The 12,021-nt window shown below is 40.2% G+C and overlaps 2 protein-coding genes across 2 annotated transcripts; both read left to right on the top strand.

Annotated features, from left to right (window-relative positions):
* The first annotated feature begins 681 nt into the window (after positions 1-681).
* Positions 682-3,977, top strand: bcl10 (BCL10 immune signaling adaptor). Its single transcript, XM_080725373.1, has 3 exons — positions 682-964; positions 1,718-2,006; positions 2,129-3,977. The coding sequence occupies exons 1-3, from the start codon at positions 917-919 to the stop codon at positions 2,572-2,574; spliced, it is 783 nt and encodes a 260-aa protein (XP_080581499.1). The 5' UTR covers positions 682-916; the 3' UTR covers positions 2,575-3,977.
* A 1,372-nt stretch (positions 3,978-5,349) lies between these two features.
* LOC308285047 (mucolipin-3-like) lies at positions 5,350-10,665 on the top strand (the record flags this gene model as incomplete). Its single annotated transcript, XM_080725765.1, has 12 exons — positions 5,350-5,580; positions 5,701-5,868; positions 6,064-6,217; positions 6,679-6,760; positions 6,843-6,939; positions 7,141-7,240; positions 7,487-7,599; positions 7,833-7,982; positions 8,138-8,263; positions 8,432-8,554; positions 9,008-9,214; positions 10,525-10,665. 12 exons carry the CDS (start codon positions 5,350-5,352, stop codon positions 10,663-10,665), a joined length of 1,692 nt encoding a protein of 563 aa, XP_080581891.1.
* Positions 10,666-12,021: the final 1,356 nt, after the last annotated feature.

Raw genomic sequence — 12,021 nt, 5'->3', positions numbered from 1 at the left:
ATTTCATTAAAAGTCCCATCTCCATAGACGTAGACATAGACACACACTGCTGCAGCAGTAACTCCATCATGGCTGCCGCTCAGGGGGAGGGGGGAAAGGGGCGGGCCCAGAAAGGCCTATAGCAATTACCTAGGAGACACTGGTTTCAGTTCCTGTACATTTATAATTAGGGGAAGTAAAAAAACAAATAAATATGTAGGCCTATTTTTCCACTTTTCCTCCACCTCCAAAACAAACAGCTTTGTTATACTTATATGTGGCAACTGATTTGTGCTGTACAATGTTTAATGCTGTTAATCCATGACCAATTTCCTGGTAAATCATATCGAAACTCAAGTGAACTACTGAACTTATGCCTCTGGTTTAGACAGCAATTGCTGCAATGGCATTGAAGCCTACTTGTCAAAAATATGTATTAGCTTAAGTGTAACAGTGCCATCTATCGGAACTATTTGGAATAACACATTTTAACATTATGTCATACTTTAGCAGGACACTTTGCGCTGTGCTCTGATAACAATATAGCCTACTACTATTCGTATTGCATAGCCTATCTGTGTATTGATATAGTTGAAACGCACATATATTTTCTACCAGTAGCTTATGGTACTTGGTACAATGGTACTGAGGTATTTCGCTACTGTACAGTACTACTCTCCATTGTATCTACGTAAACGTGAATACAATCAGGAAGTCAGTTATTTTTACGGCTCTCGAACACACTCAAAGTCGTGTGGTTAGTAGGTTAGATTAGATTCGCCCGCTTTTATCTACAAAACAATGCAAAACCCCGATCGCTGAAGCTACCATTTAACTTTTCTCTGGCGTCTGAGATTGGACGTTCCCTTCTAAATTCGAAGTGAGTTTTACTTTCGTCTGAAGTTACACCTGAGTTTTCACCTAACTGGTAAGCAGAATGGATGTCCAGCTATCAGAAGAAGAAATGGCAGATATTAAAAAAGAGGTGAGTAGCAGGCTATTATCCGATACCTAACAGTAATGTTATACTATACTAGAACAGAATATTTCAAATCAATGAAGGTAATGAGTAATAATGGTGTTGTAGCCTACATTAAGAAATTAAAGTAGGCTAGTAGTAGTAGTAGTAGTAGGATAGAGGATATGGGTACCCGATGTGGCCTACTACAATAGGAAATGCCAACCACACCACACCTTTACCCATTATAGCTCACTCTGTGAACATAAGCTTCCCATTACTTACTGATAGCAACCTATAATGTTGAACATTGCATGGAGTTCCAACTCACATTCTATGATCATTCTCCCTATTTTATTTCCAATGTGTTATATATATATATATATATATATATATATATATATATATATATATATATATATATATATATATATAAGGCAGGGCAAGAGATAAACATGTTTTTAAAATGTTGTGAAAGAGTGTTTCACTCTTTGAACAGCTAAATCTGTGATGTTAAAACTGTGCAATTCCATTATGCTACCTGTACAGTCAGCTTTTCAAAACCTCTGGATCTAATTTCCACATTGTATATGAAAGAATAAACTGATATTGGTTGTTTAGATAATGGACTAGTATGTCAATATGAGAAGGTGTCCCTTATGTGTTGCCGTACCTTTAAACCAAGAATTAGACCCTAAGATTCAGAGACTTAACCAGGAGTTCGGTACCTTCGTCATGTTTACCTCCTCCTTCTCCTTGTGGCCATCCCACTTCGTTTAGGTGCTGATTGATTTGCGGCCATACCTCTGCGATAAGGTCAGGGCTGACCGCCACATGGACTACCTGCGCTCGCGCAGGATTGTTACCCGCGACGACGAGGAGGAGATCCGCTGTCGGAGCACGAATGCCAAGAGGACGGGCCACCTGCTGGACATTCTGGCTGAAAACCCCCGTGGCCTGGACACGCTGATCGAGTCCATCCAGCTGTCCCGCACCCAAAACTTCATCATCACTAAGATAACAGACGAGGTGCAAAAGGTCAAAAATAAGAAGATGGAGTCTCTCAGGGGTGAGCAGGGCCATGCTGTTATTGAATCGTGCTTTGTATCTTTAAGGCTCACAGCATTCATTTCTCAATCTTTACATTTATTTCAAATATTGTATATATATAATGTGACCCTGTCTTTGCAGCACAAGCTTCCAGTTCATCAGCTGACAAGAGCCATAGCAGCTCTGGACCAACCAGCGACTACTCCAGGACATTCTCAAATGAGTCCACCATGCTGTACCACCCAGATGGAGAAGCAAGTCCTTCCACGTCAGACATAGGAGTTTCCCTCAGCCTGCCCTATCGATCCCTTAATATAGGGAGCGAGGTGTCCGACATGGGCAGAGGTAGCATGGCTGTGTCGTCCTCCGTGACGTCTTCTATCCTCCCGAGGCCCGGTGACCCCGGGGCCCCTCCGCTACCGCCAGACGAAGGGCTACTGGAAGTGCCCTCCCACGGCGCAGAGGCTGGAGTACACAGGAGCACGAGCAGCGGAGGGGACTCTAACTTCCAGCCCCTCCGATCGCGCTCTCTCACCCCAACATCAAACACGGACCTCTGTTCATTTGGGACTCCAAAATCTCACTGAGACCCACTTCATGCAGACAGGGACAAGCAAAATACTTTCCCTCTCACTCTGGCTGTGTCCGACATCACTCCCTACTAACTTTATAGTGCACAATATAGTTAAGCCATTTTGTGTTGGAGTGTCTGAATGTATAGTGATAATTAGTATACTCAATAGTGGACTCATCCCACAATGCAAAAGTACTTACAACCGATGGTTGATACCACGAAACCTACATGCCATCATGCATTGTGCAGAAAGAAAAATTATCATTTGTCATGCGACAGCAATGACATAATTAACAGCAACCCGAGTAGTGTCTGTCGATGATGTCACTACTGTATTTAAAGTAGGGGACATAGTGGTCATGATTTCCCCTGGGGCCAGGTTACAGCGACTCCAGGGGTCCTTGAGTGGGTTCCAGAGGGTCCCCAGAAAATTAGGACCAGTTTAAAACGTAGCCCTATTTTATTTTTCGGCTATTCTACAATGGCTGATCTAAGCTCAATCAAGAAATGTAAACAGCACAGAGGTACAGTAAAACATTGAGGCTAAACAGATAACTCTATTTGGGGTAAATATATGAAACTGTTTGAGAACCACTGATCTATACAGAACTACCTATATAGAGAGTAGGGGGTAGTGAATGAGTGAGTGATTTCGGACACAGCCTCTAAATCTCTGTGGGCTGAAGGCAGGGTGGAGAATCTTGCGTTCAGCTCTGTGTGTCTTGTCTGTCTGTCCAAAGCTAATCTTTCAAACTACTGTAACTAGACCAATCAGCGTCATAAATCTTATGCACGCTGCCAGCAGGCTAAAGAACATGTCTTTAATTCTGTTGTTGTTATCCATGCATTCTGATACATATTACCTCTTCAATGCAGAACATTTAGAATGAAAGTATTTTCATTTGACCAACCAAATATTATGTTTTCTTCAATAATGCATATCTTTCTGAAGACCTGATTTAGAAAATATATAGATAGATATTGTATACTACCTCCTATCAAGTAATGTATTCTTGTGTAGGAGTAATTTCTTGTGGAGATCTCGTTGACTCATTGTCTGTCACCTTTGCTGCTCATGTCTTTGGAAAGTATGAGTCTCTCTGATTAACTGTTACATCAACATGGCAGATGGATACAGTTTGAAATATGTAGTGAACACTGGGATGAGTCTCGGAATCTTTAATAACTTTTAATGAGACAATTTTGTGCTTTCCAATAGGGTCTTCAAACTGATTAACAGCAGTATGTCAACAATTTGTTCCACTTCATCACTACAGATTTCTGGAATCACAAACCATGTTGCAGTTTTCCTTCTTAGTAAGATTGTTCCTATAGTAACTGAAAAGTGATATTTTTATTTTGTATTTTTTCAAACTGGTTTTCTGGTATCCTTATCGCAAGTTGGCATAAACATAATTTGTATAAAAGGATGAGTTGCCTCTTTTCCTTTTCAAAATACATGCTAATTTAATCTGAACTAGAGACAAAAAGACAAATATAATATATTTAATACTCATTTCATTTGAGCACAATGCAAACTAACATTGGAACCACATTCAAGATAAAAATCACTCACAGACCTCACGTGTTTGCATATAGAGTGCTACTGCTGCAAGTGGGAATTCTATTTATGTTATGGAAAAACTGGAAAAGCTTAACATGACGCACAGGAATGACAGTCATTGTGGTGAAGTCTGCTGTGGCGACTGACTACTGAAATTCTAGAGCTCTTCAAGCATTACACTAGTGGCTCTACAGCAAGAGCAAGGTAGGCTTGGACAGGTCATATTTTTTACTTTCATATGGGTTTGCTGTCATTTTCAATTACATATTTTAATTAGTTAATGTACTGTCTACTGCAGTGATTTGTAGCACATGTTAATGTTTTGAATCTAAAAGTTTGCGTTCTTCCTTGTATTTCAATAATAATTTACATTGCATATGTGTAGTTCTGTAACAAATGATAGGAAGATATATTACGTTAGCTGGATCACTTAAAATGAAGACACTTCAATTTGTAGCTTTGTAGAGAGCTACAATTTACTGTACCACAATTAAATTGCATCATTTGTTGCATAGTAAGAGCAACAAAGAGACCGGAGCAAGTAGGCTACTGTGCATGCAGAAGAACCAGTTTGATAAACATCAGAATGTTTGGTATGGCTGAAATCTTCCCTTCTCTCCTGAAAAGCCAAATGCGTCAGCTCTGTATATCGTACTAAACATGTAACGTGAGGTAAAAAATAAACATCCTCTTGATAATGCATAGACTTAATCTGAAACAAAGCTTAATTCGCTTTTAAAGATCAATATTCTTGTAATAATGGCTTAGTTGATACAAATCTGGAACCCCGAATAATATTTATCAAGTATGACGGTATTTAAGTATGAACGAGGTTCTGAATACATGTACTAGAACAAACAGTAAATACAGCCAGCTAACATTATGTTTTGCCATGAAGATCCCTCTTGACTAAATACATAATGATAATTAATAAGGCTCAATGTGTTCATTGTCACATGCATCATGTAATACATGTAATACAGCTTGAAGCAACATTGCAGGCAGATTAATACAGCAGTATAATTCTGAACACTGGATGCACGGTGGTGTGCCAGATGTTTGAGCAGGAGGGTTGTGTGTTTGTATTGCTTATTGCATTTCCTCTTTTCTATTGTTTTCTGTCTATTGTATTGTATTCAATTGACTAATTGACTTCAATGAAGTACTGAACCTCAATGTAGGCTACCTCTCCCCCTGGCCCCCTCCTGTCCTACTTTGAAGAAAATGGAAGAGGCCGAGCCCCTTGTGGCTTCGAGGTCAGAAGAGAGACCTTTGAATGGTCACTGCAGGTGGAATGGTGCTAATAAGCAGAGCCCTGAGTCTAAAGTGGTGGAAGACTTCAGGAGGAGACTGAAGTACTTCTTCATGAACCCCTGTGAGAAATACAAAGCCAGGGGTCGCAAGCCATGGAAGCTGATGTTACAAATTTTGAAAATAGCAATCATCACAATTCAGGTAAAATAACCTTTTCGGCTATTTTCCATCTCAGGCAAAATGACAGAATGACAACCTATGCACCGTACACGTACAGATGCACATACAGTATTTTCTCAGTTTTATTTCTGTTTTCTTCAGTTAGTTTCATTTGGCCTTAGCAATGAGATGATGGTCACGTTCAAAGAGGAAAACCTGATGACATTCAGGCATCTGTTTCTCAAAGGATACAAGGACCAAAGGGTGGGAAAATATGCAGTGTACACAAAAACAGACGTCTATGATCACATCGACTACATCATTGATAAGGTGCTTGGGTCATTTGGAATTTATATCAATATAATGTTTTTTATTTTATTTATTTATTTTCCTGTTCAATAATCAAATGTTGGCTTTACCCTGAACCATTTCCTACTGTATACTAGGACATTTGGTCTGCTGATTCAACAATGGTTTTATGTCAGTTCTTGTAATTTACTATTCTCTCCAAACCTAATGTTTTAGTACATCAACCTCCAAAGCCTGACAGTGGGGAATCATGCATATGAGAGTGTTGATGGAGTTTACACCCCTCTGTCTCTCTGTCAAGAATTCTACAGGAATGGCAGCATTGATCCTGGAAATGAGACATTTGACATTGATCCGAAAATTGAGAAAGGTAGCTACAGAAGCATATGAGACACAAGGCATTGTAAACATTCTTAATTATTTTACATTATTCCACACCAGTATTTTCACTTGAGTTCATTCACAGAGACACAAATTTCCCCCCTATCTTACTTGGCAGTGTGGCACTACATTTAACATTCCAATGCCTTTGTAGGCTATACATAAATAATGGGCTTATAATAGACTGTTAACGTTAAATGCCCAGGTCTTTATATTTAGTGTTTGATGATCTTGTGTTAGAAGTTAGATCTGCAATGTTTAAGGAAACGGATTCATTGTGCAAACGGAAAATAACACAACGTGGATTTACTTGTGACTACACAGAAAGAGGAAGCTTCTGGCACAGTACCCATTCAGCAATAATTGCCTTTCAGTGCTTTTGTATAGTACTGTGTACTAAGCTGTAAGTTGACCACCCTAAACCGTTATTGCTATTTTCCTCTTTTTCAGTCTGCAATTACATATACCCTATGAAATCATTTGACCGTGCCAGTTTGTCACGTAACCTGAACTTCTCTCTGGATTTCAAAAGGTGATTATATTAAAAAATACCGGTGGCTTCTTCTTCCTCTGTTGAGTGAGCAATGCCTGCTAATACATGTTTGTGTGTCTAGGCTGCTATCAGTGAGCATCAACATCACACTGAAAGCCATCAATCTGCAGACGGTGCGCCACCATGAGTTACCTGACTGTTATGACTTCCATATCATGGTAGGTGACATGAGTCAGAAAACTGTACACCTTCATTAACAGACAGTACTCATTGTAATGCAGTGTTTTTTGTTTTGTTTTTTTGTGGTGTGTGTGTGTGTGTGTGGGGGGGGGGGGGGGGGGTATGGCTTGTTTGGTTTAGTTAATGTTTCCATGTCTCCAGTTCCCTAATTCATGGAATGTTTCCTTCTTTTTGTACAGATTGTGTTTGACAATCACGCGCATAGTGGAAGGATAAGAATTCACCTGGAAAATGATGTTCAAATTTTTGAATGCAGAGACTGGAATGTGTCTGGCAAATGTAGGTATCATTATATTTGGGGTGGAAAAAAAGATGTAGCTCCCCCAAACAAACGATTAAACTATTGATTTATTTATACCGAGGATCCCAAATATTCAAACACAAAATGGAACATACATTCCATCTCCATAACAAGCAATCTGAGAAATGTTGTTTTAAAAGTTTATCTTGCATCAGACTAATCCAACTAAACAGTGTTTAAGCAACATTAATGCAACTTCCATCATACATTTTTGGTTTATCCAGCTGGGAAGAATGATTACCTTCTTTTGCTGTTTGATTCTCTGGTCATCCTTGCATGCTTCACTTCTCTCATCCTGTGCACACGGTCTATCATCAATGGAATCCAACTGCAGTTTGTAAGTAATGAAACATAAATAATTGGATGATATGAATTATTAACATTGGTTAAATTCCAGGATTCTGCTTAGCACTTTCTTCCACCGCCACCTCCCCAGAAGCACAGTAAAATTCGGATTATTGCCAGCAGTTTGACGTACTGTATGTAAGATGGTAATCAGTATTTGGTGGGAAATACTTTTCTCGATATTGATGTGCTGTCATGCTCTTTATTTGTATTTCTCTCACACAGGAGTATAATGTATTCTTCCATGTGTACTACAACAAAATTGTATCGTGGTCAGATCGCATGGAGTTTGTGAATGGGTGGTACATGCTTATCATTGTGAGTGATACTCTGACCATCGCTGGGTCTGCACTCAAAATAGGAATACAAACAAAGGTTTGATGTCAATCATTTTTATTATCAGCTCTATCACTAAAGCTTTATGACATTTTGACACATTTATCAAGCATCTCACTGTATATAAATCATAAATCATATTTTTGATTTAACACTATTGCTGATTTACTATCTACCTTTTCTCTCTTTTGCAGTATTTGACAAACTATGATGTTTGCAGTATTTTGCTGGGGACAGCTACAATGCTTGTCTGGGTTGGGGTGATCCGTTACCTTGGTTTTTTCAAGAAATACAATGTAAGAAACTCTACAAAGCTTTGTGTATTGAGCTGCTATAAATTATAAAATGCATTTTTACTTGTCCTCAACACAAAAAAAGGAGGGGGGGGACTATGACATGGTCTCTGTCTGTTCTTTTGTGCATGCGTACATGACATTACTGGTGGGATATGAAATGTACTATTTGCTTGATCTCTGTTCCTTCATTAGATCTTAATCCTAACTCTAAGAGCAGCACTCCCGAATGTGTTTCGATTCTGTTGCTGTGCTGCCATGATCTATTTGGGATACTGTTTTTGTGGCTGGATTGTACTTGGGCCTTACCATGAAAAGGTATTACTTCAATCATAATTGTATTCTATGCATTGATTCCATTTCGGATTTAAAGGTATAGGCCTAGGCATTTTTGTTTAGACTTATTAAATAGCTCTATGTTCTGATAGTACTCCAGCTCTTTAGTAAGCAGAAAATGCATTTTCAGGTCAGGATACCTATTTTATACTGGAACTGGAATACTATGAAGCTGATAAATGGATAGATTGGAAACTGCCTAAAATGTATTTTCTATTTATTAAGGAGATGGAGAGACAGGGAGACTCTGGTTACTGAACAAACATCAATGACAATGACGATGCTTACACCTTTTAACAAAAAAACAAAAAGAAAACTTTTGTTTTATCCAAACCATATCACTTACAAACACTCAGGATTTTTACTTTGTATCAGTGAGCAACAAAAACATAAAAAGTTATAAAATCATCATCACCATCATCATTATCATTTCAGTTCCGAACATTGGATAAGGTGACAGAGTGCCTCTTCTCGCTTATCAATGGGGATGACATGTTCTCCACCTTCCAGAAGATGAGGGAGAAGGGCTACATGGTGTGGCTGTTCAGCAGACTCTACCTGTATTCTTTCATCTCCCTCTTCATCTACATGGTGCTCAGCCTCTTCATCGCTCTTATAACAGACAGCTATGAGACCATCAAGGTTAGTTTTCAGTTTGCATAGCGAGCACAGCATCATAGTATGTTCAAAATGCTCTTTGCATGCAATAAAGGTGTGCTTTCTCTAATATTAGTATTTTTATGTTTTGGGGAAGAGGCCTTGCAGCTCTAGCCTGGCCAGCCAGCCTCATACTGTGCATTCACTCACTCGTTCCTTCCCACAATATGAGTCTGGACTTTGGGCTATGGGGCTGTTAAGTCTGACATCATTTTGTAGGCAGAGGAGAACTTTTGCCCCCCAAAAAAGCGAATCTTTTTACTATTTTTACTATTTACTAATTTTTCTTCTCTTTGTTGTTGAAAGGAAAGTGGTAGAATTATACTTTAGTTGTTATTTTCGTCTCGGATCTGTTGAAATAGCGAGGGACAGATATTGACAATAAATCAGCTTGGAGGTCTGACTACAAAATGATGTCACGGCTTAAAAGCCCCATAGGCAGCTTGAAAAGTGGCCGGGAGTACATGCCTTGACAGACAGACTCCTCTAACCAATCAGTGTAGCAAAACATATCTCAGCCAGTCGGAAGAACGGCAAACAAACACGTCTTCTCTGCCGATGAACTCCGCTAGCGCATACTCCTGTGTTCCTTTTTAATTGTTGTAATTGATTCCAACTCTGAAATACAGTAACTTCACTTATTGCTTGTTTTATTTTTCAGCGTTAACTGTTACACTTGTTGGGAGCGTTTAGCTGTTTCTATGTGTCATCTTTTCGACACCCAAACCTAACCTTTATCCTAAACCTAACCTCCTTGTGGTGAATCGCTAACCCTCCCGACGCTCCTTTGTCGAAATGATGGTCGTCGAAAGAGCGAGATATGCTGCAGCAAGCATCTACGTCACCATCTACACATGGACCAATCAGGGGATGTTTTTCACTTGTTGTGCGGACAGCAGTTGAAATGCAGTCACTGATTGGCCCCGATCAGAAAATGATCTGGGACAACTTCTCATACTCGGTGCCAATCTGCTGAAGTCCAGACCTCATACTGTGGGAAGGAGGAATGAGTGAACGCAGTATGAGGGATGGCCCGCCAGGCTATTGCAACTCCACATTACAAGTTTGTTAATTCATGCCCTGACACAACAGTGTCAAGCTAAAGTAGCAAAAATAGCTGATCTGCAACGCATTGTGAGCTTGTAGATTTTTGCTATTTTGGAAAAATGCTGAAAGCGTAGGCGAACGTGTTTAAGTCTGCATGTGGGTTTTCTAACTTGGATTTAACCAATGGAAAGTATTAACATTCATCGAAATGTCACAGACAACATTAACAGGTACACTTTATTTTCTAGCAAAACCAGCAAGACAAGGTGCCAGTGTCCCAGCTCCAGGCCTTTATAGCAGAGTGCAGAGACCAGCCTGAGTCTGGGAGATACCAGACTGATGAAGAGCCTGCTTACTGCTGTTCCTCTCCATGTTGTTTGTTTGGATGACAGAACAAACAGATGAATGTCAGGATGTCTAGTCTCACATCTGATCTGGGGGCTTCAAGTTGACTTAAGTCAACTAAGGGTCGTTTCACACTCTAATAAGGAACCTAACTAATTTCGGTTCGGGAGGGCTCCCCGACCGAAATTATTTAGGTTCGGGGGGAGTTCATCCATACTTTCTTAACGGCTAGTGCAGAAGTTGCTTGTAAATATTGGAGGTCCGTGGCATGACAACGTTTGTGGCCGATGAATGAGCATTGCAGGGCGGATACATATTTGACTTGCCCTCGCGCTGCACGCTGAATGACTGGAGGTCCAGTGAGTGAGTAGCAGCACTAGCAGGGTCTCTTTCTCTCTCTCTCTCTCTCTCTCTCTCTCTCACACACTCACAAACGCTCGATCGAGCTCTGTCAAAAACATTTAATCTACAAGCTCACATTATAGACGTGCCGCCTCCCTTGCTGCATGCATGTCATCACACAGTCACAACTCATCGTGGAAAACCTATCAACACGGAACACTAGCAAATAGCAATTAGCAAAGTTGTGTTTAAGCTCTTCTTTTGTCTTTAAAACGGTCGGCGACGCGTTAGCGATACACGCAGCAAAGCTGTGTGTGTGTGTGTGTGTGTGTGTGTGTGTGTGTGTCTGTGTCTGTGTCTGTGTCGCGTGCGCGCCTCCCAGTCCACCACTCTTCGTCTTCAGCCAGAGCGAGAGCCTGCTGACTTGTGTCCGCTCTGCGAAGCCCAATACACGGCCACACAAGCATTTGGAAGTCGGCGTGTCTCCCTCCCAAACGACCGCTGTTTCCTTGGATTCGCAGCCGAGAATATGATCGTGAAGCCGGGCTGAATGAATGAGAAGACACCGCTGAGTACCGAAATTAAGTCGGGAGGTCACAACATTTCGTCAGCACCGTATTGCCGAATTTAGTCGGTTGACGCCCCCCCCGAACCGGGGGATGCGAACCATATTTGGGTTCGCCTAGTGCCGAACCGAAATTAGTTAGGCTCCTTATAACGGTATGAATCGACCCCGCTTGAATAAGTTCTGTTTGAATCAACCAATGTATTATGTGTGAAGTGTGATTATATTGTTTATGTATTGTGTGTGAAGTGATATTGTTTATGTATGTAAAAAATCATTTGGGGAAAACTATATCTGTGAAGGTTTTAATTGTATTATATGTAAATAATTAATCATAATAATAATATAGTCTTAAAGCACTAGCTGGGAAGCAACCTGTTTGATGGAAAGCATCATAGTGGATGAGAGCCAGGTGGACAAGTGTAAATCAACAAGTTCTTGAATGATTGTCAAATCTGTTCATGAAAATAAAATAAGACAACATTTGCTTTTC

Source organism: Nannobrachium achirus (genome assembly GCF_963921795.1).
Source record: "Nannobrachium achirus genome assembly, chromosome: 5".
NCBI classification, from domain to species: domain Eukaryota; kingdom Metazoa; phylum Chordata; class Actinopteri; order Myctophiformes; family Myctophidae; genus Nannobrachium; species Nannobrachium achirus.
This window is presented reverse-complemented; position numbering and strand designations above follow the sequence as displayed.

What these genes read in the sequence shown, in the direction of transcription:
- bcl10 (XM_080725373.1), top strand. Translation starts at nt 917, where the DNA reads ATGGATGTCCAGCTATCAGAAGAAGAAATGGCAGATATTAAAAAAGAG. An exon ending in TGGCAGATATTAAAAAAGAG is followed by an intron (nt 965 to 1,717) that starts GTGAGTAGCAGG and finishes CACTTCGTTTAG; the next exon opens with GTGCTGATTGATTTGCGGCC. An exon ending in GAAGATGGAGTCTCTCAGGG is followed by an intron (nt 2,007 to 2,128) that starts GTGAGCAGGGCC and finishes CTGTCTTTGCAG; the next exon opens with CACAAGCTTCCAGTTCATCA.